Source organism: Colletotrichum higginsianum, chromosome 6 (assembly GCF_001672515.1).
Source record: "Colletotrichum higginsianum IMI 349063 chromosome 6, whole genome shotgun sequence".
Taxonomy (NCBI): Eukaryota; Fungi; Ascomycota; class Sordariomycetes; order Glomerellales; family Glomerellaceae; genus Colletotrichum; species Colletotrichum higginsianum.
The window spans coordinates 3,736,362-3,760,215 of NC_030959.1; the positions used below are offsets into that span (position 1 = coordinate 3,736,362).

At 59.6% G+C, this 23,854-nt stretch overlaps 8 protein-coding genes across 8 annotated transcripts; 2 read left to right on the forward strand and 6 right to left on the reverse strand.

The window, feature by feature from the left end:
* Positions 1 to 842: 842 nt before the first annotated feature.
* On the reverse strand, positions 843 to 3,130 carry CH63R_09479 (Fungal specific transcription factor; the record flags this gene model as incomplete). The annotated part of the gene is made up of 4 exons (XM_018304453.1): positions 843 to 1,910; positions 1,994 to 2,774; positions 2,851 to 3,028; positions 3,103 to 3,130. 4 exons carry the CDS (start codon positions 3,128 to 3,130, stop codon positions 843 to 845), a joined length of 2,055 nt encoding a protein of 684 aa, XP_018156476.1.
* Positions 3,131 to 3,809: 679 nt separating this feature from the next.
* On the reverse strand, positions 3,810 to 5,360 carry CH63R_09480 (Nadh oxidase; the record flags this gene model as incomplete). The annotated part of the gene is made up of 3 exons (XM_018304454.1): positions 3,810 to 4,715; positions 4,833 to 5,082; positions 5,167 to 5,360. 3 exons carry the CDS (start codon positions 5,358 to 5,360, stop codon positions 3,810 to 3,812), a joined length of 1,350 nt encoding a protein of 449 aa, XP_018156477.1.
* Positions 5,361 to 6,244: 884 nt separating this feature from the next.
* On the reverse strand, positions 6,245 to 7,209 carry CH63R_09481 (Phenylacetaldoxime dehydratase; the record flags this gene model as incomplete). Its single annotated transcript, XM_018304455.1, has 2 exons — positions 6,245 to 6,480; positions 6,603 to 7,209. The coding sequence occupies 2 exons, from the start codon at positions 7,207 to 7,209 to the stop codon at positions 6,245 to 6,247; spliced, it is 843 nt and encodes a 280-aa protein (XP_018156478.1).
* Positions 7,210 to 9,189: 1,980 nt separating this feature from the next.
* On the forward strand, positions 9,190 to 10,695 carry CH63R_09482 (Alcohol dehydrogenase GroES-like domain-containing protein; the record flags this gene model as incomplete). Its single annotated transcript, XM_018304456.1, has 3 exons — positions 9,190 to 9,346; positions 9,415 to 9,647; positions 9,727 to 10,695. The coding sequence occupies 3 exons, from the start codon at positions 9,190 to 9,192 to the stop codon at positions 10,693 to 10,695; spliced, it is 1,359 nt and encodes a 452-aa protein (XP_018156479.1).
* Positions 10,696 to 11,115: 420 nt separating this feature from the next.
* Positions 11,116 to 13,012, reverse strand: CH63R_09483 (FAD binding domain-containing protein; the record flags this gene model as incomplete). Its single annotated transcript, XM_018304457.1, has 2 exons — positions 11,116 to 12,822; positions 12,902 to 13,012. 2 exons carry the CDS (start codon positions 13,010 to 13,012, stop codon positions 11,116 to 11,118), a joined length of 1,818 nt encoding a protein of 605 aa, XP_018156480.1.
* A 2,361-nt stretch (positions 13,013 to 15,373) lies between these two features.
* CH63R_09484 (Pth11-like integral membrane protein) lies at positions 15,374 to 16,654 on the forward strand (the record flags this gene model as incomplete). The annotated part of the gene is made up of 2 exons (XM_018304458.1): positions 15,374 to 15,896; positions 16,008 to 16,654. 2 exons carry the CDS (start codon positions 15,374 to 15,376, stop codon positions 16,652 to 16,654), a joined length of 1,170 nt encoding a protein of 389 aa, XP_018156481.1.
* Positions 16,655 to 17,779: 1,125 nt separating this feature from the next.
* Positions 17,780 to 18,499, reverse strand: CH63R_09485 (uncharacterized protein; the record flags this gene model as incomplete). Its single annotated transcript, XM_018304459.1, has 1 exon — positions 17,780 to 18,499. One exon carries the CDS (start codon positions 18,497 to 18,499, stop codon positions 17,780 to 17,782), a length of 720 nt encoding a protein of 239 aa, XP_018156482.1.
* A 2,770-nt stretch (positions 18,500 to 21,269) lies between these two features.
* Positions 21,270 to 23,613, reverse strand: CH63R_09486 (C6 zinc finger domain-containing protein; the record flags this gene model as incomplete). The annotated part of the gene is made up of 2 exons (XM_018304460.1): positions 21,270 to 23,431; positions 23,553 to 23,613. The coding sequence occupies 2 exons, from the start codon at positions 23,611 to 23,613 to the stop codon at positions 21,270 to 21,272; spliced, it is 2,223 nt and encodes a 740-aa protein (XP_018156483.1).
* Positions 23,614 to 23,854: the final 241 nt, after the last annotated feature.

The window sequence follows — 23,854 nt, forward strand, 5'->3', positions numbered from 1 at the left end:
AACAGCTGCCTACTTGCCTCCTTCCTTCTCTCTTACCGCCTTCTGCCTTCCCCTTCCGTCTCTTTCCCCCCACCCCTACCATGTCCGTTCTGCTATTCGCCTTTTCTCACATATGGCAATTCAAGGTCTTCATCATAAGGGAGGGAGAGGTACATGCATAATTCATTAACACACTCGGCACTTAGTTAACTGTGTAGCTTAGCTTGCTTAGGTGGGTGAGTGGGTGGGTGGCAGTTGCTTGCTTCCCTGACTGCTCACCTCCTTCCACATGCTTGAGCTCCAAATGACGAGAACTGCCCCACTCTGTCTCAGAAACCCCCTGCTCGCTTGGAAACGTCCTGCCCCCTATTGGCCTCAGCCTGGGAGCTCTGTTATCTACCAGTCCCGATAGAGGTTAGCTCGTCAAACAGGGTGCGATAACCCCACTTTGCCCCAGATTCGGCCCATCGTCCGTCCGACAATGGGAAAGATCGTTGCTTGAGCTCCTGTTGCTGTTGTCGTTGGCTGTTGTTGTTGCTGTTGCTGTTGCTGGCGAGCTCAATCAAGCATTCCCATCGTACAACTAGCCCACTCAACACCAGCTCGATTCCATGCGCAGCATCACCAACTTCACTCACATGGGGACGGATACTTCGACCCAATTGAATACCGGTTGGCTACCGGTTCCTAGTATCCCAATCCCACATGTACATGCGGATTATTGACAGCCCGCGCTTTTCCATCGTCACGACCCCGTGGTGAGAATACCTACACCCTTACATGCGCCTTGAACTCCCGATCCCGACATCAATCCCAACAACATAACGCCAACGAAACACTAGAACCACATCCGACCCGTCCGCCTAGTAGTGGCTGTACCCGACGGTCATGGTCGCTCGGCAAACTTCTTCCTGTATCCCTTCAATCGTGTCTGCCGTCTCAGACCCAATCGTCACCGGCGAACCGTCAATGGCGCCTCCGCCGAACATCCCATCAAACCCTCCCATGTCGCCGGCCTCGAAGAAACTGACGTCCTCCTCGAATTGCATCCCGAAAGGCAAGCTGTTGTTGATGGCCTCGGCCACCGCTGCCGCCGCCGCCGCTTGCTCGTCCCGCTTCTGCGCCGCCCTCTCCACCGTCGCCATCGCTCGCCGATGAAGCTCCCTAACCACCACGTGAAGCCTGTGGAATGCGTCCTTGTTCAACACCTCCAGCATCATATCAAACAGATGAAGCGCATGGTTGGCTAGCGCCTGGTCCGTCACCAGATGCTCGTGTTCCGGGAACACAAACATGTTGGACAGGATGATGATGAGTCCCGAGAAGTGTGCACACGAGTTGGTCCAGATGCTGCAGTCCGTCATGGGCGACTCGGCGAACAGCTTCATGCACCTCCGGCTCAGCTCGACGCACCTGTCCCACCCGTCCGGAAGCGGGGCGTTCTGCTTGAGGCCGGCCGCCACCGGCACTCCGTCGAGATCCCTCATAGCCGTCCGGCAGTACGAGCTGATGCGATGCACCCAGTCCGCGTCGTGCGAGTAGATGCCGTGCGTCATCACTACCACCACAAAGTAGTGGTGGTATACGAGCGACATGTGCACCGCCGGCAGCGCATCAATGTTCTGCAGCACAGATTCCAACCGGAACTCGGCCGGTATCTTGCCGTACCAGCTCTCGAGCATCTCCTCCAGCCTCGTTACCCGCGACTGCGACTCCTGCCTCGACACCTTGCGCGCCCTCGTGCTGTACAGAAGGTCGTACACCTTGCCCGCGATGTGGCTGAGCTCGACCCGCGCCCGGAAGAAGTTGAACTCGCTGCCGTTCTTCGCCGCTATGATGCCGGCGCCGTCATTGGGGTACAGCTCCGGAAGTGCCAGGTCAATGTCGGCGTCGAGCTGGAAAGACGGCGTTTTGGATCGCAAGCTGATGTCCTACGGTTTGCTTTAGCCTTGCTACCCGTCAATCTGTATCGACACCGCCACGACGACGGGACGACAACGTCAAACACTCTCACCTTATCCATGACATACACCATCCAAAACACCCTAGATCTCTGCCGGGCGATCTCGGGTGGGAAGAAGCGCTGCGAACCCCTGTCGTGGAGTTGCATGCGATGCGCCAGACGGATGGCCGTCCCGATGAGAACCGACGCCGGCTTGGGGTCCTTGGTCCCCTGGAAAAGGACGACCATGCCGACGAGGACCTGGATCCCTAGCAAATCCTCCTCCCGTGTCACGAGGTCCGACACGACCGACTGCACGTTACGCATGTGGTGCAGCACCTTCTGGTCTTCTATCAGAGCATCGACGTTCCCCGGCTCCTTCAGCGTGCAGCGATACCCCAGTGCTATGGCGATGTTGATGGCGGCCCACACCGCGGGGGACCGCTGCGAGCACGGCGAGTACCAGTCGGAGAGCATGCGCATAAACGTCTCTTGGTCAAAGAGCGGCATGATGGAGTTGTACCGGCTGAAGAACTCGTCGATGACGGGCATGATGTCCTCGAGCGGCGGCAGCTTTGGCCTTTCCGGCTCCACGACCCATTCGCTTGGGCTCGCGCTGCACGAAAAGGCGTTGTTGAAGTCGGTGTCCTCTGCCAGGTTGCCGTTGCCCGGGTTCTCCAGGTTCCCCGGGCTCCCTGATGCCCTGCTGCTCGCTGGCAACTCCGTTGTATTCGAGATGGCCGACAAGGGAGGCGGGGCTTGGCTCGAAAGACGCTCGTTGGCATCGAGTGCGCGTTGCAACTGTTCTTCTATCCTAGCCAGGCGGCTCTCCAGCTCCTCGACCTTTGTGGGGCTATACCGACTGTCAGACATCACGACCGGCATTGATGAAGAGGTAGGGGACATGGAGGGTTTGGGGGCCAGCTTACTCTCCTCCAGCCGTGCCCTGTTTGGGTTGTTGCTGCTGCTGCTGCTGGCGCTCTCTGGCCGGTGCAACCCGACGGCGGACCGGAGTCGTTTTGCATTCGGTCTTGTACAGGATGCAGTTGGAACATGCCGACTTGAGCATGTCGCACTTGATCTTCTTGACGAAGCACAGGTCGCAGGCTATGCGTGTTAGTCGAGAGACCTGCTCGCATCCAATACGTGTGGGGTCATCAGGGCCAAGCGACTCAACTCACCCTTGCGGCGTTGTGACGAAGTCTCCATATCGATTGATTCACTTTTGGGGTCGTGGTTTTTTCAGTCAATTCAGTCACCGTACCAAGCGGGACGGGGCAATGAATGTCGAGGAGCAAGTCGTCCCGGAGTCTTTTTTATTTATTAGGAACATTGCCCATTTGAGGATCGAGCCGTGAATCTCAAGTCACCAATGCGAATCCAAAGGATCAAACAGGGGCCAGGGTCGTCCGCAGGCATGCTTATGTATCCATGCAACGGTGGGCGAGATTACAAATCCAAAGTCCTCCAAAGACACGGCGAGTGGACCACCGTCAAGCCACACCCCGCGATTCTCCAAGTTGCTTTGGGTGCCGTTAGTCTCAGTCATTCATTCCCTCCCTGTATGCTGAGTTGAGATTCGTCCCTTCCGACTAAGAGTCTCGATGCTCTCTCTGGTGTTTTGCAACGGAGCATGGTCCATCGATGGATATCGGTTGGACCATGTTGCGTAACAAGTGTTGGTCACGCTCCCTGACCGTCTTACTGGAATATGCAGTGTCAGTCACAAACGCCACTAAAAGTCAACTTGAAAGTCGACAGGGGAAGCAGCTATACGTGGCGTGTCTTGATCATGCAGACAGTGTTCCATGGGCTCAAGACATACGTATACAAAAATGCACAAGTCTGATTGTATGTCTATGCTAACGCTCTCGTACCCAAACCTCAACTAGGCCGCCACAGTTGTGCCATATGGCAGAGTCTTGCCGGAATAGTGGACGCCTCCGTGGCTCTCCAGCTTATCGCCGTCGGCGACCAAGTCGGCGTACCAGGCCTGCATGTCCTGGGCAAACACATTAACGGCCTCGGGGTCGCTCGCGTCGAACGGTTCCTTGCCCTCGCCGACGAGGCGGATGTTTGCGCTCGCCGCCGCCATGTCGACGCCAAAGTCGTCCTCGATTATCTCCGCAGGCCGGATGGCGGCCGTGATGCGGCCCTCAAGGATGTCGGGCGCAATGCGGAACTCGTACGCGCCGGGGCGGCCCAGGGAAACGCCGTCGACGACGTCAAGGGCCCCGACCATGGCCCCGACGGAGCGCAGGCCGCCGACGATGTAGGCCTTGGTCTTGCGCGTGGCGGCGTCGCCCAGTCCCTTGACGACGGTGTCTGCAAACTCTAGGAAGAAGCCCTCGCGGCGGAGGGTGCTGTCCTTCTTCCACTCGATGCCCAGGCTCTCGTAGGTGCCGCCCGAGAGCTCGAGAAAGTCGAAGCCGAGGCCCGACAGGCTCTCGCACAGCTCGCGGGCCTCGTCGGGCGTGACGCCGCCGTCCTGGAACTCGACGCTGTTGAACTTGGCCGACAGGATGAAGCCCGGCGACGTGCGCGCGCGGATGGCGCGGCCGATATCGGCTATGAGGCGCGTGCGGTTCTCAACCGTCTGCACGCCGTACTCGTCGGTTCGCTTGTTGGTCGTGCGCGAGAGGAACTGGGCGATGAGGTAGCCGTGGGCCGCGTGCACCTGAATGCCGTCGAAGCCGGCCTTGTCGAGGTACTCAGCGGCGTGGGCGAAGCCCTCGACGATGCGGTCGATGTCGGCCTTTGTGGCCTCGCGGGGTGTCGCGAACTCCATGCCCATCTTGGGTTCTGGGGTTGTCTTTGTCAGTCGGGGTTGCCCATGCACGCCGTACACCAGTGAGGCTTTTGCTTTGAGGACGGGAAGAAAGAGAGGACGGGAGGACGAACCAAGCTTGACGGCCGAGGCGGAGACGGGGCTCGGCTGGATCTTTTTGGACACCTGTCTGCCGGCGTGGTTGACCTGGGCGACCATCAGGCTGCCGTGGGCCTTGCCGGCGGCGGCGACGGCCTTGAAGGCCTCGAAGCGCTCGCCGGCGGGCTCGCACTCGGGGGTGATGATCATGTCGCCGGTGCCGCTCATGTAGTCGAACTCGGTCGCCATGTTGCCGGTGACGATGACGCCGAAGCTGTTTGGGCCTTCGCCCCAGCTGCGGTGGCGTTAGTTGGGTTCTTGAAGGAGTATTATGTATATCTATATATGTGTGTGTGTATGAATATGCTCTGGGACGTACCGACGGTAGATCTCGACGAGTTCGGGCGTGGGGATGCCTCTCTTGGAAGGCTCGGTGCTGCTCCAGGTGGCGAGGTTCTCGGCCATGGCGCTCTTGAGGAGGCGGTTCTTGGCCGTCTTGTTGGAGAAGGGGAAGGCCAGGGGCCGGGCCAGGGGCTCGGGGCTGGCGGGGGCGGCCTGGTATCGCATGGGCATTGCGGCGGTGGTGATGTTGGGTGTGTTTCTTTGGGGAGATGGGCCGGAAAACAGACAAGTGCGTTATGTATGCGCTGGATTAAGAGTTGGAGATGATATCGAAGTGAAGATGGAGGAGGAAGAGACGGTGTTCGTGATTCTCATGCTGAAGACGGCTTCTGTCTCTCTTATAGCTTTGCCGGACGTGTGTCCCAGGGGTGTTATCGCCGGGGTTTGGAACGATGGATGGGGCCATGTTTCCCCCCCTCCGTGTTCGACCGAACCGGCGCAAACTGGGGTCGAGGCCGTGGAGGTAGTAGCTTCCACGGCGTGCGTGGCGGTGCCCGTCGAGGTCCGTTGAGGTCCGTCGAGGCCTGTCCCGGCCCGCCGTGGCACGCCGTGGGAGGAGGAGATGGGCCTCGGTGAGCGTCGGTGAGCTGAGTTCAGTGTCGGTCAACACCGGTGAGAGATGGCCGGGCCACGACTCCAGCCACCCGCGGAACTCCGTGGAGTTCCACGGAGGAAACCCCCTGCCAAGGATCTGGATTAATAATGCTGGCTGCTGCCCCCCTTCCCCGGCTCGTTGGGAGATGAAGTCCGGCTAGGAAAAGTGGTCTCTTGAACCCTGTCCCGGCGTGCGCCCGCGTCTCTTGCTTAACAATCACGGCTTGTAAGTTGGCGCGCTCAACCGGAACCCCCCCCCACACCCAGGCAAAGCGTGCCCTAGGGGAAAAAGTTAGACAAGGCATGAATGATGAGCTCAAGGTTGTTCTCATGAGAGGAGTTCTTTTTTTTTGGTTTGTTTGCCTTCGGGGGGCCACTATGGGTACGGTACGGTACGGTAAGGTAAGAATACTACAGAGTATGAACAGAGCCCGATCCTACGCGTCCCACCACCGGCCGGCCTACAACTCCTCCTTGGCCGAGTCTGACGGCGCCTTCTTCTCGGTCTCGGTCTCGGTCTTAGTCTCTACCTCGCCCTCGGTCGCGCCCTCGTTGAGCTTCAGGACGCGCGCCTTGACGGTGAACTCAATGTCCCGCCTGTTGTTGTCGACGTCGGGCCGGGAGTGGCTGACGGGCCAGGCCACGACGGCGCCGTCTCGGGGGACGGCCTGGTAGTTGGCCAGGTCGGCGAGGGTGGCTATCGAACGGAATGGTCAGTCGGCCGGAGGACGGGGTTGACGGTCACTATATCCATCGCCGGCCTGGGACGAAACGAAACGACATGGAGGGACGGGGAGGGGCATCCATCGGAACACTTACATTCACAGTCGCTGCCTTCGGCGACGAACAGGGGCAGGACGGGGTACAGCGCGCCCGGGGCGAAGATGGCGACCCTCGCGGCGTCGAGGGCGCGGTCGACATCGGCGGCGTCCTCGGGGAAGACGACGCGCTCCGCGACCTTGAGCCCGCCTCCCTCGACGGCGGCCGGGGCGTCAAAGACGGCGAACAGGCCCTTGCCGTCGCCGCCGCCGCCGCCATCGGCGCGCTCCTGGCCTTCGATCCACTCGCGCACGCGCAGGGGCATGTCGGCGTAGCGCATGACGAGCAGGTTGCGGTCGTACATGTGGCGGTCGAGGCCGGCCCAGCCGCCGGGGTACTCGCGGCCGGAGAAGAAGGCCTTGAGGCCGTCGCCCCAGGGGGCGAGGCCGGCGGGCGGGGCGTCGAAGAGGTCGTGCAGGGTGTGCTGGGCCGCGGGGAAGGTGGCCTCGGCCTCGCAGGCGGCGGCGTAGGCGGCGGCCGTCTCGGCCGTGAAGGGGTTGCGCCAGGGGAAGTTGTCGGTCATGGTCGTCTTGGCCTGCGGGACGGGCGGCTTGCCCATCTGGAAGGCGGACGCGGCGCCGGCGAGGAGGGCGAGGGAGAGCTTCATTGCTTTTGTGTTTTGTTTGAGTAAGTGGGCGAGTGAGTGATGTAGTCTGAAGGGTGATGAGAGATGGTGTAATGCGTGGTCTGATAGCTTGTGACTCTCTTGTTTTCACGGATTGCAACCAACTATCACGAGAGAGAGGCGAGACGCGACGGGACAAGACGAGACGGAAAGAACAGCAAGCACAATGATAAGAAGACGTTGCTTTCTTTAATCAGACTCATTTCACCACCCTTCCCTCCTCAGACATGACCGGTTCCGCCGTCTTCATATAGCAGAGCCGAACGGGCCTCGTTGTCCTTTGCGGACGCAGCATGCTCCGGGTTGCCATTTTGAGTCGCGGTTCCTGGCTTCTCGAGTGGTTCGTGTGTGATTCAACGCGGACGAGCGACGAGTTCCTCCGTCTCGTCCCCTCCCGCGGGGATGATCTCTCTCTACCCCAAATCCGTCTGTCCATACACATGCCCATCCGTGTACTGCCGCGACAACCACAGTAACGGCAGTAATAAGGTAGTATATACAGGTAGTAACGGGCAGAACACGGAGACACAGACACACAGAGACCCCGCTTTCCCCTCATGGCCGGCTCGACGGAGCGCAACGCGAAGCTAGCTACCCTGCAGCCCGTTTGGTCCCTTGCTCTCACCCCCCTGTCTCTATTTCATTCGTCCCACTCAAGATAGCATTGATACAGATTCGCAGCTGGCGCCAGTTGGAGGCGGCAGGGTTGTAATTGTATGGACTGATGATCTCCTGGTGACGTCTGTCCGACGGTTCTTCTCCACCCGGAACCAAATTCAAGCCATGCGATGCACGATAGGTGATGGGGGTGAGTGTGTGTGAGTTGTGTGCGTCTCTCGGCACAGGCTCTTTTTGTCAACTCCGAATTGATGCAAGAGAGAACCTTGATAGCCTCTCGCACGGGATTCAAAAAGGCCGAGTTGTCTTTTTTCTTCCTGGCTGAAGGGGAGTATCTCACACACACACACACACACACACACACTCTCTCTCTCTCTCTCTCATGTTGAGTTTCCCTACCTCTTGGAACATGAGACGGACGGCACCACCCTTATTCTTCCCATGAACCCAAGCCTGCCAATTCCAGGCTTGCTTCGATTTTTAAAACTGTCCGCTCCACCACGTGGCCCGGAAGCCAGTTTCTTATTTCGACGGCACTGCCGGGCCTCCGCCTGACGTCGTCCATTCTTCGCGCCGGCGGGCCTGGCTGCGTGTGCCTGTATGCCGAACCAGACTTGGGCATGCCGAGACTTTTGTCTGGTAGCCGAGCCACAAAAAAAAAACATGGCGAGTTCCCGAGTTTGGGCAACGGTCGAAGCTTGGCCAGAGAGAGAGAGAGAGAGAGAGAGAGAGAGAGAGAGAGAAAGAGGGTGTGCCATTGAGGAAACAGTTTCAATTTGCCGTGCCCCTCTCCCTTTCTGGCTTGGCTCTCTCACACACACACACTCTCTCTCTCACTCTCCCCATCAAAACTCGACCCTTTCATCCACACTGACATCCCCGTTTGGGCAAGGTCACCATCAGCCTCGCCCCGGCTCTAGACCCCCTCCTTAATCCCTAGTCCCTCTGTCGACGGTAAGCGGCGGCCGTCCGCTTCGACCCGGCCGTCCTCATTGGCCCGGCCATCCATCCAGAGCTCCGCAGCCGTTCGATCGCCGCCAGTGTCCATGACGTCGTTTTGACCTTTGAGCATGACGCCCGCCTCCCGTCATTAGACTCGACCTTTTTCTGGCCGCCCGCCAAAACCGTGTTTGCGACCCAAGCAATTGACTCTTTGTTTACGTGATGGCTGAGGAGCCGTCGCTTTCCATTATAAGGATGGCTGTTCCTGGTTGGACTTCTTCCCCTGGTTCATTGAAGGAAATAACACTACCGAATTCAAATCACATACAATCGGATTAATTAATAGTGGTATCAAAACACACACACACACACACACATACACATACATACACATCCATCACAATGGCAACACAAGCAGCCTACGCGGCCGAACAGGTCATCGGCCACCAGGACGACGCCGTCACGGCGCAGGACGTCACCAACTACAGCGGCGACAAGGGCGGCTCGAATGAGCTCATGAAGGCGCTCGTGTGGCAGGGCAAGAACAAAGTCGAGATCGGTCAGTGAACTCAACCCGTTCGTTCTCGTTGCTCTTGCGGCAATCCTTACTAACTGAGCAACCCCAAGTCACCGTCCCCAGACCCAAGATCCTCGAGGAGAACGATGTTATCCTCAAGGTCACCGGCAGCACCCTCTGCGGCAGCGACCTTCACCTGCTCCACGGCTCCGTCGTGCAGATGAACAAGGGCGACATCCTCGGCCACGAGTTCTGCGGCGTCGTCGACGAGGTCGGCTCCAACGTCAAGAAGGTCAAGGTCGGCAAGCGATACGTCGCATCCTTCCAGATCGCCTGCGGTGATGTAAGTTGGCGTCCCTATGCTTCTGTCTCATCTCATCTCTTTGGACCATCCTCGATTCTGACAACATGTTTCTCCTTAGTGCTTCTTCTGCAAGCAGAAGCTGTCGTCCCAGTGCGAGCGGACCAACTCCAACACGATGGAAAAGTCCATGTACGGCTCGCAGACGGCCGGCATGTTCGGCTACTCCCACTTCACCGGCGGCTTCGCCGGCGGCCAGGCCGAGTACGTCCGCGTGCCCATCGGCGACGTGAACCTGCTCGAGATCCCGGACGGCGTGCCCGACGAGAAGGCACTGTTCCTGTCCGACGTCCTCGCCACCTCGTGGAACGCCGTCAAGGACACGGCCGTCTACGAGGGCGACCAGGTCGCCATCTGGGGCGCGGGCCCCATCGGCCAGATGGCCGGCGCCTTCGCCATCGACCAGGGCGCGTCCAAGGTCATCTTCGTCGACACCGAGGCGCGCCTGTCGTTCGTCAAGTCGCGGTGGCCCGCCCAGCACGCCGGCAAGCTCGAGCTGATCGACTACTCGAAGCTCTCGCACGGCGTCACCAACAAGGAGACGGTCGTGTCGAGGCTCAAAGAGCTCTGCGGCGGCCGCGGCCCGGACGCCGCCATCGAGTGCGCCGCCGGCGAGTACCCCAAGGGCTGGCTGCACGCGGCCGAGATCGCCGTCGGCGCCGAGACGGACACGAGCGAGATCGTCAACGAGATGATCGAGGGCGTGCGCAACTTTGGCCGCTGCGGCATCACGGGCGTCTACGTCGGCTACACGAACCACTTCAACATCGGCTCGCTGATGGAGCGCGGCGTGCGCCTCATCGGCAACGGCCAGGCGCCCGTCCACCTGTACTGGGAGGACCTGCTGCGCAAGATCCAGGAGGACAAGATCGACGTCTACCAGATGCTGTCGCACCGCATCCGCCTGGACGACCTGGACAAGGTCTACTACAAGTTCGAGAAGCACGAGGACGGCATCCAGAAGATCTTTGTCGAGACCAAGTTCTCCTTCCCGCGGGCCGAGGGCACGCCGGAGGTGACGACGTACTAAGGGGGATGGGATGTATAAGCTTTGGATTCGACGATAATGAGACATGACGATTGTGCGTTGTATAAATAATCTTGTACACGAATAGCTTCCCTCCACAAGGGGGGAGGCTCGACAATTTGGGAAGAAGTATATCCAGAAGTGTTTGATGAGATCTAAACCAGATAGTATCCAACACAGTTACAGCGTTTATTCGTATCAGTTGTAAGAATAAAGAACCAAGAAAGAGAGGGTCACATCACCACCTTACAATATTCCATGTTACATTTTGTGTCTGCGAACATTCTGAAATCTGCAGTGACCACACTTTTTTCTTGAGCAAAGTATCAGTCACAAACCTCATATTAAATCCGTCAAATATAACACATCATGTTAAATCAGCCAACTATACAACATCTGTAACTCGTAGACATAGCACCACCCTCACACCCTGCACAGCGGCCCGTCCGGCCTCTCGACAAAGGCCTCGGCGCCGACGCACGTCGGGCAGTAAAAGACGCCGAAGGGGTCGTACTTCTTCTTGGCCGCCAGGTGGCGCGCGTAGTTGGCGCCGTAAAAGGTCTCGATGTAGTCCGGGTCGTGGCGGTCGCCCTCGTTCATGTAGCCGCCCGTCGCGGGCGCGAGCCGCTTGGCGGCGGCGCCCTTGACGAAGGTGACGTCGTCCTGGACGGCCTGGCGCAGCGCGCGGCCGGCCGTCCGGGGAATGCCGCGGCCCGTGATGAGCGCGTACGACGAGCGGCGCCAGGCCGGGTGCAGGCCGGACGTCTCGTCGGCGGCGTCCTCGAACACCTGGCCGCCCGAGACGAGGAGCACGACGTTGGACGCGAACTCCTCGGGCCTGCCGCTGAGGACCTCGACGGCCTCGCGCACGGCGACCGGGTCGGCGACGGCGGAGCGGTCGACCAGGCGCGACGTCAGGATGGAGGTGTCGCCCGTCGGGTCGTACAGCCCGGACTCGGCCTCGTAGAAGGACCAGTAGTCGGCGTAGGTGGCGAAGGTCTCGTGGACGAAGAGGCGGTCCCGGAAGGCGGCGAGGGCCTCGCGCACGGGGGCGAAGCCGGCGTCGGCCTCGTCGCGCGTCTTGCCGATGGTCCAGAAGCCGTGGGAGTAGCCCGAGGAGGCGTTGCCGACGAAGACGCCGGGGAAGTTACGGAACCAGTAGGCGTAGCCCGCGAAGCCGGCGTCGCTGAGGTCCGGGTACGACCGCAGCAGGACCGAGACGGCGTCGAGGAGGTCCGAGTTGTTGGCCGAGGGCGGGAAGAGGGGCGCGATGGCGAGGTGGTGGGCCGTGACGACGTCGACGTTGGGGTGCGCCTTGATAGTGGTGCCGAGGACGATGCCGTAGCCCGGCCCGCCGCCGCGGAGGGCGCGGAAGAGGTCGGCGTTCTCGCAGTGGTTGGCCGTGACGACGCGGCCGTCGGCGAGCATCACCTCGGCCTCGAGGATCTGGTCGGCGCCGAGGCCGTAATTGCGGGTCGCCGGCCCGTGTCCGCCGCCGGACGGCCATCCGCCGGTCGCCCCGGGGGACACGGCGCCGCCGCCGACGGCGATGACGTTGTTGGCCTTGGCGACCTTGTAGACGTCCCGCCACTGCCAGGCGCCGTCGATGCGGATGGCGCTGCCGGCCCAGCCGGACCGCGTGCACCGGTTGGCGGACGAGTACGTCTCCTGGAAGTCGATGCTGTTGCGGTAGTGCCGCAGCCAGATCTCGAGCGCGCCGAAGCCGTCGGAGCGGCCGAGGAGGTCGTGGCCCGTGCTGGCGACGACGAGGCGCACGTTGTGCAGGCGCGCGAAGAGGAGCGCCGAGAGGATGTGGGCGCGGTTCGTCGCGTTGACGGCGTACGTCGGCAGCGGGCCGAGGGAGCATCCCGGTGCCGAGGGGGTCTCGCCCGCGGCGTAGTCGACGGGCGCGCAGGTGATGTTGTAAGGGTACGGCCGGCCGATGGGGTTCGACGTCTGGAAGTCCTGGTCCGACCACATCTTGGTCACGTAGGCGCACTCGTCGAGGTCCTTGGCCGGGCCGTCGTAGCACGACTGCGCGACGGGCGTCGTCTTGACGAGACGGCCGCCCGTGACGAGGTTAAGGGTCTTCCATGAGAAATCGGACGGCCAGCTGCTGTCTCCGGGGACCTTTTTTGTTATTAAGATGGAGTCAGTATCTAGACACTGGGCAGGCCTGTTGTCTATGGGGGGACCAGCCGGGTCTTACACTTTTGCATCTGGGCAGGAAGGCCTCGATCAGGGACCGTTCCTCGAGCGTTTGGCCTTGCGAGGCGGCGGCCAGGACCGCGAGGATCGACAGGGTCTTGGTGAGCTGCATGGCTGGCTGGCTGGCTGGCTGGATCCGCGTGGGCGATGCGGAGGGCAGCTTGACAGTGGTGCAGTTGAGCAGGCGGACGCGAGGACGGGATGTCAAGCTGCCTTGGACGAGATATATCAGTTCATAAGAAAACGGCCACAGCGCCGCCGCCGCCGCCACACGACCGCCTCCTCCCGGCTTCCAAGCGAGCTGGAAGTGTTCCGGTCGGGGATGTCTGTCACACTTGTCCCCGGTACCTGCTGGGATTCCTCTTTTCGATCTAGTGTAGGAAGAGGAGGGGGTTTTAATCAAAAGGAAGCCTTGGCTTTTGATGCCTCGAGCAATAAGAAAAGCAGCTCAAGTGGCGATCCTTCACACGGCGGCCACGCCCCCCCATCTCCGTGAGACATTGTGCCGGGGTCGACCAACGTTGAGATGTAGCCGACCTGCGCCAAGTTCCAACAGTTTGCAGCGCCAAGGGGAACGGCTGGGGTGAGACATGGGGAGGTTCAAGCAAGGGTCTTTTGGTTTGTGTGTGTGTGTGTGTGTGTGTGTTAGAACTTGCTGTGCCTGTCCCGGACCTGCCCGCCCGCGTCCGGCCGGACCATGTACCCCGGCCCGGCCCAGGTCCCCGGTCCTCCAGCCTCGGTTGGAAGTTGGTCTGGGGGGGTTACTCAGACGCGAATGCGGCACAGGAGATGAAAAGTGGCGAACGGCTGCAGCAGCTCTGCAGCCACTTTGTGCAGAAGCGAGCGATGCCGCAGTTTTTGGGACGAAGTGCTCCGAGCGAAATTTAAAAAAAAAAATTTGGTGAAGAAACCGAGGACTTGGAGTACTTGGCGATGGGCCGGCTGCACTACCATTCTTGGACGATGCCGGTGGCGGACGCCGTTAACCCGACTTTGGTGATGATTTACCAGGGGAGGGGGCGGTAGCACATCCAAGACTGTTTCTTTGCCATCAAACACAGCAGACAACCATTGTGTAAATGACAGTAGTAAATGGGGAAGCGCCGTGTTAGCTGGGGTATGTTCCATGTCTTGGTCGTGGCCCAAGTATATCAGACACACAACACAACTCAACTCAACTCAACTCAGACCCTCAGAGACAAAGACTCGGGACTCGGTCAAAGCCCGTCCGAGGTCTTCTTGTATTATTAATTACCCTTGCCACCGCGGACCGGTCATTTCGCGTTGCTGCAGATAACCCAGTCTCTTGGAGGAGCGAAGGATGCGCGTGCTAGCAAACTGCAACTGTGATAACTCGATATCCTTGGGGCCCGTTAAGGGTCAAGCGCACAATACCTCGATGCTATCAGATCGGCCGGGATCGAAGCCACGATCCCGGGAGCAACTCCACCCTCCCACACACACACACACACAGACACACGACGCCTCGCTTCACCGTTGGAAAGGCGAATTCGACTTGGATCTCCCGCCGGCCAAGGCGCTACTGCACTAGATACTGTTGGAACTGTTTTTTTTTTCTTCAACCAAAGACCACGCCCCCCCGCCTCGCCTAACGCTACTGTCAGTCTAGTCCATAACGACATTCCCCCTTGACTGCAAGTCTCTTGTAGTCACCATCGCTTGAATACATCATGATGGAAGCAAGGGGTGTCGTCTGAATTGGAAGGTCGTCTGTAGACCAGTCCCACCGGTGTTACGTCCACAAGTATCGAGCACCAGATACCAGAGATGAGGATGTCAGATGTCAGTTGTCGACCCTTGCCGTTTTGCCCACCGGAGATGACATAGACAGTGGCTGCACCCGACCGCCGAGGTTCTACCCCATAACACGACGCCACCTCTCGGAATGTCTTTCTGCCTCATGAGACTGTTCACCATCGCCTTTTCGCGCCAGCCGGGTGGCTTGGGTGACTTCAGACTCTCATTCAGTGAGAACAGAGTAGATGCTTCACGTGAATTGTGACGGTCCGGCCGTGATATCCTTGGCTGGCAGTCTTCCCGTAGTAACTAATGTGACATGCTGCTGAAGGATCCCTCGCCCCCTGGCTGCGGTACTAGTGACTGAGACGTCTTCCTGTGTCCGATACCCCTAGAACTCTTGTATAATGCCTCCCCCCTGGAAGTGCGTCCCCTGGTTCGAATCCCGCCTCCGACTGCATCCAGCAACACGCAGACATGGTATCGACAGAGGTGGCCGTTTCAAAAGACTTGTCTGGACTTGTCTGGCTGAATCACCCGGGACTCTCCGTGGATGTTCATTTCATCACACTTGACATCCTTATAGGAGAGGATCGATATATGTGCCCTCAAGCCATCATCCTCCCCTCCGGCCCGTCGCAGTCCTTCGCTCCGCCCGTCCCTCTCTCTCTCTCTCTTTATCTCTCTCTCTCTGCCTTTAAACCTCCACGAAACAATGTCGGCCGCCAACCCCGACGCGCCCCTGACGGGGGCCGCGCAGACCATCGACCGGCAGACCCTCACGGCCATCATCTGGATCTGCTTCTCCGTCGCCAGCCTCTTCGTCGCCCTGCGGCTCGCCGTCCGCTGGCGCCAGAACCGCTCCCTCCTCGCCGACGACTACTGCATCCTCTGGGCCTGGGCCTGCCTCCTCACCATGTCCGCCCTGCAGACGCGGCAGCTCGACGCCCTGTACTACACCACCCACCTCGCCGCCGGCCGCATCCCCGTGACCGCCGAGGCCGGGCCCATAACGGAGGAGCTGACCCGCTGGCAGTTCCCCATCATCAAGCTGTTCTGGACCGTGCTGTGGTCCGTCAAGGCCAGCTTCATGGCCCTCTTCTACCGCCTCGTCCGGCCCTTCGCCGTGCGCCGCCGGCTGTGGTACTGCGTCGCCGTCTTTGCCTCCCTGGCCTACGTCGGCTGCTGGCTCGCGAGCACCTTGACATGTAGTCCTCCGTCGGACTACTTCAGAGCTGGTTGGTCCCCTCCCTCCCTCTCTCTACTCTGTCTATGACTAGTTCCGCGTCCTTTTTGGTGCTTCGTGAATCCATAATGACAACATCCAACTTCTCTTCCCCCCCTTGAAGGAAAATGCAACCCCCCCCACGAGATATGGATGCAGACCTTTAACGTCCTCTACTCGACCGCCGTCGACATCGCCTCGGACCTCATGATCATGGCGCTCCCCCTCACCGTCCTGCCCTCGCTGCAGCTCGACGCGAGGCGCAAGGTCGGCCTCGGCGTCGCCTTCAGCCTCGCCGTCATCATCATCTGCGTCGCCGTCGTGCGCATGACCCAGATCGTCCGGGGCGGGACGGTCGACCTCGTCGGCCTCGCCATCTGGGGCGCCGTCGAGACCGCCACCGCCGTCGTCGTCGGCTCGCTGCCGCCCCTCAAGGCCCTCCTGACGCGCGGCGTCAGGAAGTACCACTCCAGCGCCAAGAAGCCCTCGCAGAGGTATTACGCCGGCGGCGGTCACGGGAGCGTTCCGGGGACCACCGCGGGCGGTGCTGGCGGAGGCGGCGGCTACGGGCCCGACACGAGGTCGCGGTCCGTCATGGTTACCGAGTCGATACCGCTGGACGACATGCACAGGAGCAGCCAGATGGACGGGAGAATCTACGTGCAGCGGACGTACGAGACGCACGTCGAACACGACAACTCGTCGAGGGAGGGCGACGACGACGACGAGGCGGCGATAGTCAAGGGGAAGACGAAAGCGTGGGCGGCTTAGGGAGTTCGTGGTTGCTTGTGGTGAGGAATCCATTCTCTTGTTAACATCCTCGACACGGTGGTGATGGTGGTGGTGATGGCGATGACTTCTGTTCAAGTTCTCGAAATGATGATCTCCAAGCAAGCAGTCGACTTGACGTGAGATGGTTTCTTGACTCTTCTATGATGTTGAGTCTCGGCTTCCACTGTTGCCGGTTGCATGGCATGCGTGCAATGCCTTGGTATGATGCTGAAGCGGACGACATGCACATATGTCATCGGCCTGACAGAACATGTAAAAGTGAGTGGGAGTAACCGATACAAGTCAGAAAGGATTCCCCTTAAAATAAAGGCCTCCAATGGTCTAGAAATGTCAGATGCCGCCAAAAGTAAATAATACACCAAGCTACGTCGAGCCCTTTTCAACATCTCCAAGCCGGCCACCTGTCTAACAACCGACTGTTGCTGGAATGCTTCAGCGTCGGAAAAAGTAGGAACATTTTCTCGATAGATTCGAGAGCATTCATCGCCAGCCCTCCTCTTACATCGTCTCATCACTGACTTATCCTTAACAGTCTTCTCCCACCTTCCACACACTCGAAACAACGTCCAGCAAATTTGCGGGCTGTAGGAAATACACCTGTTTGCTTTTTGTTTGTCAGGCCTCAATACACAGAATCGAATGCACTATTTCTATTAATAGCACTACTATCGGGGTTCCTCGATCAAGAAAGCGAACAGTTACACGAGCGAGTGTTCCACGTCCAACGACTAGTCAGAGCAAACCAAACAGACATGTCTACCAGACAGGTTTCTTGCGTCAGTCTCCGAAGCTGCCCTGAAGACGCCTAAGCACAGGTCAAAAGAGGAGTACGTTGTTGGCTGCTACGGCAACAGTCGACTCTATGTGACTTTCCTCCCCTTAGGTCCCGCACTGTCAAACATACAATAGAGACAGCCTCTTTCAACCTTTCAACTCAATGACAAGTTGAAAAGTAGAAACCACGTGGATACACCCAGCAACAGCCCAGGTTCAAATACTTGGGACGGTCTGTCAACGACGTTGTTACAAGTCTACCTCGGAATCCTACACTACTTCCAGGACCATCTGACCCTCCCCATCAACACATCACCCCTCCCCCCCAAACTACTTATGCGTGCCCTGGCCGATACAGTACGGGATCGGGTACGTCTCGCTGCTGCACAGGCGGATGACGCCCTTGACCCACGACAGCCCGCCGTAGTTCTGGCTCTCGTAGGCGTCGGCGACGAAGGGCGTGCGGAAGGGGGAGTCGGTGCAGCCGGCCAGCACGTTGCCGGCGACGCGGCGGACGTAGGGCTGGCTGACGATGACGCCGAAGAGGCCGTCGGGCACCTCGTACTCGAGCGAGGTCTCGAGCGAGGTGGACCACGACACGTCGAGGTCCATGCCGAGGGAGACGCCGATGACGTCGTTGCCGATGGTGATCTCGCTGCCGATGGCGAGCGAGTTGCCGAGCTCGAAGCCGGCCGAGACGCCGATGGTGGCGGCCGTGTTGCCGCGGGACGAGGCGACGGGGGAGATGGCCACGTCCCAGTTGAGGAAGGACTCATCCGACGTGACCTGGATCTCGGTGCTCCTCTCGCAGCCGCGGCGGGCGAGGGCTGGGGTGGTGGTGGACTCGGTGGTGGTGTTGTAGGAGCTGAGGGAGACCGGGGCGGCGGCGGCGGTCTCGAGGGCCTCGTAGGCGGCGGCCTTCATGATGCGGGGGGTGCCGTCGTGGCCGAGGAGGATGACGTCGTCGGCCGAGAGCATGCGGGGGCGGTTCGGGGCCGCGAGGGCGGCCGCGGCGAGGCCGAAGGCGGCCAGGAAGGTGGAAGAGACCATCTTTGTGCGTGGGAAAAACGAAGGGTAAAGGGTATACTCGGATAGGCTCGTTTTCAAAACGAGAGAAAGGGGGAGACGAAACAAAGAGCGGACGGGAAAACAAAAAGGGGGAACGGTCTGGAGAGAGAGCGAGAGCGAGAGAGAGAGAGAGAGAGAACGGAAGAGACAGGACAAGCCGACTAGGGCGATGGAAAGAAGCACAACGGAACTGAAGATGAGGCTCGATTCTCGAGAAAAAAAGGGGAAAGGCTTGCGTTGCGAGGCCTCGAGGGTGTGTGTGTTATATACATATACAGCATGGTTATCCTTCATCCGTGACCCGAGTCGTCCTTGCTCGCGCCCGACTGCCAGACCCAAAAGACTCAAAAGACCCCCAAGGGGAAGGCCAAAGAGCCAACCAACACACAGCCCTGGACCAGCAGTGAGCCAACAACAGCAACATGGCATGGCCATCGCTGCCCTTGGCGGCCATCATGGTCCTTTGGTATCCGTACACTGCCCAAAAAGAAGTCTGGTCCGAAGGTGGACCACGGAGCCATCCTCCCCCCTCCCCCCTCCCCCCTCGGCTTCGATGTCCTCCACTCTTGAGGCTGAAGGATCGTTTGTCTGTCTGTTCTGTCTGCCCCCCCCAATGGCGGTTCGTCGGTCCAGGCCCGCATCCCCGCCGCGTACCAGAAACGGGCGTGGAGTGTTTCCCAATCCGGGTCGTGGCCGAACGGCGCCCAGGCCTTTGCAATCTTACGCCGTAAGGGGGGGGGGGGGGGGGGGGCGGCGGATGCCAAATCGGGGCGGCCGTGGGAGCGGAACGGGCACCTGTTGGGTGAAGAGAGACAATATACGAAGAAACTCGGGAGTTGAAATCGATCATAAGAACACAAGATACACAACCCCCACCCCGCTTTACACCGATGTCTCTTCTTGTGACGTTTGTCTGGGGAAACAAACCTGTTGGATCTTATCTCACGACCTGTTGGATCTTATCTCACGACGATCCTACCACATTATCACAACAACACCAACAACACCAACGGAGTAATGATTTAAACATTAAACTCAATTTTGAGCAGCAGCTTATTCTGGCCGTTTGTGCCCCCAATGCGCCCCCAATGCGCCCCTGAGGGTCCATTTGTCGTGTGCGGCGTCGTTCTTGATTGGCCTCGGCCCGCCGGATGCGAGTCATGGCCTCCCCTCCTCCCGCTGCCGGACATGCCCGTCACTTTAAAATTTCGTCGTCTCAGGTGTCAATGCTTCGAAGGGATCCCTGGGCAACCCCATCAGTGCGTCTTTGACTTTCGGGACTCGGTCCACGAGGTGACCCTATCCGGAGTCCATACATAGACCGTAGGCCAAAAGACCGTCGACCGTAGGGCAGAAGATCCATACCGAAAACGGCAACGAAAAACGTGTCCAGGCGGCCCATCGTTCAACGTCAGTTGAGCACGTATATACCCCCCCGTACAGAAAAGGAAAGCAACTGGTACATGTGGTGCGGACAAAAAGACCAGACTGCAAAGCTGGCATGCTGCGCCCCCCTTCATGGTCACAATATGTATATCTCAAATGTTGCCCAAGACATTCAGCCCCCTCCCCCCTTGGAGTGGTGTGGTACAATGCGAGCCAAGAATTTGCCTTGGCGGCTTGGCTCAGGTAAACAGTCGGCCGAAAGGATTCGGGAGATCCATAGATGTGATGTGAGATAGTTCCCGTTGCTGCTAAGCGCGCCGGCTGTCGAGATTGTGTGTAAGGAAACGTTCCCAGCCGTGCCCGCAGCCCTATCATCAGGCCAAGCATACCCCAACAGGGGAGAGATGAAGGCACACAGCCGTCCCCATCCGTCTTGTCAACATGTTACGCTTGACCTTTATGGGCCCCGACTAACGGACCGAGTCATTGGCGAAACCAGCAGTTACTGTCTGACTGCTGGTTCAGTTCGTGGATAAAAGGGTGCTTTTCACCGACGGCTCAGCCCGTTGGTTGGGGGCCCATAAAGGTCAAGCGTAACACCCTGGTAAACATGCAACTTTCTCCTTTGGCAGGCTCCTCTCGTTGCTCGGGCCTCGGCGGTGCTGGATGCCGGCAAAGAACGGCAGGGGTTATATGGCTTCGGTGGGGATCCCGTCCAAGCCACTTGCGCCCTGCCAGCGAAGGCCTCTTCGTGGGCTTGCTTTGGGTCTCGAGCTCCCGACGCTGTGTGTTCATCTCCCGTACAGGGTTTTCCAGAAACAGTTGGCTTGCCTGCCGAGTGGTTGCAGTCTTGCGGGGCAGCTCATCCGCTCTACTCTGTGCCTTACTCCCCACACAATACCGGCGGGAATCTGTTCGTGTCTCGAAGTCGAAGCCGCGGATCCATGGTGAGCTGAAAATCAAGGTCCGCACGATCAAGTTCCGCAAATAGATAGCCATCCACTGTTTCTCTTGGGACCAAGTCCAGAATTCGGCAAGGCTGCTGCCGTGCAGAGGAGCGGGCGGCGCGCCCTGGTTCCACTCGCGACCGTTCTTCTTGTATAAGTCGTTTGTGCAGCAGGTTATTCGCAGCAGACGTCGAGAACATCCTAACTGGCCACCTGGCAGGGGACCTGTTCCTGACTCAAGCAGGGCCCATCACGACATGGCTTGTTCCCTCCGGGCTCCATGAGGGAGTGAGTGAGAGAGAAAGATTCGGAAGACCGAGAGGGACGTCGGAAAAGGGGCTCAGGTTCCCTCCGTCCGACACCATGCCTCAAGACCGTCATTCTCCCTCGGCACCGCGGGAAACGTATACATGATCCAGTCACTGGGTAAAGTTGCAGGCCATGCCGCTGTTCAGCAGAGACCAGTACGTCGTGTCGACGCCCTGGAATGTCCAGTCGCCGGCCTCTGCTGTAATGCCGGGGCATGACCACCCCTCCAGACAGTCAGTGCTGAACAACCCGGCGGAGGGGTCCTCGTGGGGGATGGTGTTGTCCTGACCCAGCAGCGCCTCGGCGCACAGCTCGGGGGGCGTCATCTCCTGGTAGGTCTCGGACGCCACGGCGGCGGCGGCGGTGGTGGTGGTGGTGGTGGTGGCGGTGTTGGTCGGCGTCGGCAGCTGTGAGTGGCTCAGGTCGACGGTGCACGACTCGGCTGCCTGGTTGGTGGTCGTGTTGATGTTGATGACGCCCAGGTACGGGATCACGAGCTGCAGGTTCCGGGCCTCCTCGCCGTGGAACTGCGCCGGCGTCATGCCGTTGCAGCAGTCGACGATGGGAAGGAGCTTCCGGATGATGTCGGCGCTCTCGCACGACAGCTTGTCGTCGTTCAGAAGGGCTAGCTCCTCCATCTTGGCGACGACCTTGACTGCCAACGCGCGGTCTTCGTTGCGCTGTCTGGACCAGTCTTCCTCGCGCACGCCGGGGGGCCGGCTGAGGTGGCCGAGCAGGAGCGTCATGGAGGCCATCAGCGACGAGTAGTCGATGTGGCGGCACGAGAAGGCGACGTCGTTGGCGGTGCGGAAGATGACGCAGCGTCGCAGCACCGCCCGGCTCGACTCGAGGCACGTGTTCTTGCTGTAGTCGAAGCGGCTGTTGGTCTGGTTCCGGAGCATGTAGGGGAGATGCAGCAGGATGAGCAGGCTGTGGTGGTGGATCTGGAGCATCAGGTGCGACATGACGCCCATCTGGGCCGGCGTGTCGGTGGTGTAGTGGGGCATCAAGGACGGGATCTCCCACCAGCTTCGCCCCATGGACTTTGCGGCGTTTTCGAGCTCGCAGTCGACCGACTGGGTGATGGCGTAGGCCTCGTGGGCCGGCGCGCGGTTCCTCTCGATGATGCGCAGGGCAATCGCCGTGTACCGCTTTTCCAGCCGTTCCATCGGCGTGTCCCGGGCCAGGAACTCGTCCGTCAGGAAGCTGTTATCCTGGGTCCCAGCCGAGAGGCCGAGGAGGAGGGAGATGTAGCGGTCGCAGAAGTTGATGCGGTACCAGAAGGTCTGGGAGGCGGGGATGATGCTGGTGTCGGTGGCCGGGTCGCACGACTTCAGAGGCCGCGCCAGGTCGGCCTCGATGCCCATCAGCTGTGCCAGGCTCAGCGCGCGTCTCATGACGAGCCACGCCTTGCGCAGGTTCCCGGAGTTGAGAAGGTAGAAGCCCAGGAGGATGAGGCACTCCAGGCCCTCTGCAGAACCGAGAAGCTCTTCGTTGGAGGTGACCAGGCCGGCGACGGCGGCCCACTCGTTCATCTTGTCCTGGATAGAGCCCTTCAAGCCGAGCTCGAGTTTAGAGGAGTCGAAGCTGGGCGGCAGCTGCTGAAGACAGATGGTCAGCTGGAGCAGTTTCCTTGCCAGGACAGCCGGGTGCTTGTTGACGTCGGGCACGACGGTGAGAGCCGCCGTTGCGGGGGAGTTGCCGTCGAGGATGTCTTGGTACGAGTAGAACATGGCCAGGAGGAAGATGGGGCCCCTGCTCGAGTGGACAATCGTTTTGGCATCCTCGGGAGAGGGGAATGCCGAGTAAAGCTCTCGGCACACCTTCTCGTACTTGGAACCGGACCGGGACGGACGGCCTTGCGGCGTGCGAGTCTCGGGGATCACATCGCCGGGTGTCGAAGAGGAGATGGTGACGGTCGCGGACATCAGTGTGGAATCATCCGGGGTACCTTGAAACTCGGACGAGCGTAGGGATCCATCGACCGATGATGTCGGCGTGTTGATGCTGTTGCTGTTGCTGTTGCTGTTGCTATTGTTGCTATTGCTGCTGCTGCCGCTGACGATTGACGCCTCCGGACCAATCTTGTCGGCCAGCTTGACCATCAACTCTTCGAGCCGGCCGAGGCGCTGGGCAAGGCCGCGCTCGGGCGGACCGGAAGGTTCATCGTCGGTGAACTCTTGACTGACGCAGGTGGTGCCCCGAGATTTGCAGCCGTTGCAGGTCTGCTCCTCATTGGAGGCGAACTCGCAGCGGATCTTTCTCTTCCTGCCTGGGCCAGATGTCAGTCGGTGGACGTGGAGAGTAACTGACGAACGGGGTGGGAGCCGGGCGGCGGGATGAATGGATGGATCTCGGGGTTGCGGAACGGTGTTCGGACGAAACCCACTTACACTGCCAGCAGCTCCTCGTGCCCTTGCGGACCTTGCGCTTCTTGGATGGTCTCTCGTCCATTGTTTTATTTTATTATGATTGAACTAGGCGAAGTTCAAAAGGTCAAGTATCAACAGACGGCCAGTGCAAAACAGACCTCGGGGGGTTTGAGAAGCTCTAGGACGACATGGGGGATGGAGACTTGACTCGATGCGAGAAGAAGAGGACTAGAGTTTAGGGGAGGGGGGGAAAGGCCATCAGGCAACGGTGGCCAGCACCGCATTGCTGGCTTCCGCCATGGATCGACGGTGTCAGTTGTGGT